This window comes from Coregonus lavaretus (assembly GCF_964263955.1).
Source record: "Coregonus lavaretus genome assembly, chromosome: 11".
Taxonomy (NCBI): Eukaryota; Metazoa; Chordata; class Actinopteri; order Salmoniformes; family Salmonidae; genus Coregonus; species Coregonus lavaretus.
In genome coordinates, this window is record NC_139998.1 from 35,437,299 (window position 1) to 35,439,504 (window position 2,206).

The following is a 2,206-nucleotide window of genomic DNA, read 5'->3' on the forward strand; positions in this document are numbered from 1 at the left end:
CTCACTTTCCTGGGAAAATTGTGATCTTGCCAGCCTTAGCCAGCGAGTCAATGATCAGGGCCTCATAGTCTGCATCATGCACCCCTGTTTTCCGGAACTCTCCAGAGTAGCGGTTCTGCTCCCAATAGTGGTGCCAGTTGCCTCGACTGTCAGCGCCGAAGCCAAACACATTTACCTGGAATACAAGATAACATTTTAAAACAGGCAGACAGACTGGCCTAGAGACTGGCCGAGAGACGTGTCTGTATTGTGTGTTTGTGTGAGTGTGTGTTAGCGAGGTCCTCACCTCGTCACACACGTGCAGAGCGAAGAACAGGACCAGCATGCCTGTGGAAGGGTAGCGTCCGTGGTGCCTGGTCCAGCGGTCATGGATGTACTTGAAGAAGGCTGGGTTGAAGATCTGAACCTGGGGAGATTAGATAGCAGCACAGTGTACCATGCTGGGTTTACCAATGACATTGGAGACAGACATATTTATTTACAACTGTGCACTATTGAACAAATACATGACAAAGGTTGGAGGGAGAGATTATAATATAGATTAGCACCTTGTCCTTGTCCACCCGTAGAAACTGCTTCACAGGGGCGTAGGTACTGAAAGAGAGAGTGATAAAGGGAGAGAGAAAGAGATTTAACACACTTTTATCCTTTACTTTCTACATTTCTGTGAAGTGATTGACTGATTCACAGATGGCACGTTGTTCCTTTTCCACAGAGAGAGTGCTCTGTTGATGATGTGCTCTGACCTGGAATGGGATGAGAGAAGAGAGAGAGAGAGAGAGAGAGAGAGAGAGAGAGAGAGAGAGAGAGAGAGAGAGAGAGAGAGAGAGAGAGAGAGAGAGAGAGAGAGAGACAGCGAGAGAGAGAGAGAGACAGAGAGAGAGAGAGAGAGAGACAGAGAGAGAGAGAGAGAGAGACAGAGAGAGAGAGAGACAGAGAGAGAGAGAGAGACAGAGAGAGAGAGAGACAGAGAGAGAGACAGAGAGAGAGAGAGAGAGAGAGAGAGAGAGAGAGAGAGAGAGAGAGAGAGAGAGAGAGAGAGAGAGAGAGAGACAGAGAGAGAGAGAGAGAGAGAGACAGAGAGACAGAGAGTGCAGAGAGTGCAGAGTGGCAATGTGTTTGTGAAGGTGTGATTGTGAAGCCAGCAGTTCACTTTGAACATATGAACAAATGTGCTAGTGCGAAAAGGTGTGTTTATGTTAAACAATAGAAATGGACTCAGGGCCGGCCTGCTCATTAGGCATCCGCCTATGGCAGCAGATTGACGAGGGCAGCATTTTCTGAGCTAAACTGACCAAGACGCAACTCCAACAACAACACATAAAACCTCACATAATTCTGCCCCCCAAAAATGACAATTTTTCTCAACCAGTGGCATAAATGCTTTTTATGTGAGCGTTGATTCCGCCCTGTGATAAACAGTGCTCACTTTGTCAAAGGCAGGGGCGCAAAATATTTAGCTTGACCACTCCCAGCGAACCTCTCCAAGGTGCTGTTGGAAAGACACATCTCTGCGGCGCTCCACCAACGTTCCATCAAAAAAAGAATGTAGCAGATATAGGATATGGTAGAAAGAGTATGTGGCCTTTTCTGTAGTCTACAAGCTGGAGATAACATGTATGACAATGTAATGAGACAGACACTTTTTACATCATGCAGGTTTCTCTGATCAAATAGCCTAACCTAAATGGCGCTCAATCAAATAAAAAATGCACTGTCATGTTAACAAACAACATATCCTAAAAACAGGACAGGTCAAAGTAAAATGTACAATCACAACTGTTGTCCAGGAGTTTCACCCCATTATCATGATCAGTGGTTTCAAGTTTGTATCGGTCCATTTTTGACAAGCTGATCATAGCGAAACATTTTATACTTCTGCATTTCCCGCTGTGTAAACATTGCAAATAGGCTAGCGATAACCTCTGATAAAGTTGGGTAGCTAATATTCAGAGCTTAAATAGACAAATTGGAATCAGGACTAATAAAGCCAATGCAATGACCTGTTTTACAAATGGTGGGCCTACCACATGGATGGGCATTCACAAAATTCCATTGTGGGCAAACATAGTAGGCTACACTCCATTAAGCACAAGCCAACGTCTTTTGGTCTTCCTGACCAGACCTGACGTCTTTCTTTGGGTATTTTACAAACGGTAAGCTTAACCGCATAGATGGGCATTCATAAAATTCAATTTCAGGCAAC

At 44.9% G+C, this 2,206-nt stretch overlaps 1 protein-coding gene across 1 annotated transcript in view; it reads right to left on the reverse strand.

The window, feature by feature from the left end:
* LOC311137530 (CMP-N-acetylneuraminate-beta-galactosamide-alpha-2,3-sialyltransferase 2-like) overlaps positions 1 to 2,206 on the reverse strand; it is an 18,012-nt gene continuing 15,806 nt past the window's right edge. Inside the window, exons 3-5 of the mRNA XM_084172058.1 lie at positions 549 to 594; positions 287 to 406; positions 1 to 175 (exon numbers count right to left, since the gene is read on the reverse strand). Coding sequence (XP_084028184.1) covers positions 2 to 175; positions 287 to 406; positions 549 to 594 — 340 coding nt within the window. The 3' untranslated portion in view covers position 1. The remainder of the gene's footprint in view (positions 176 to 286; positions 407 to 548; positions 595 to 2,206) is intronic.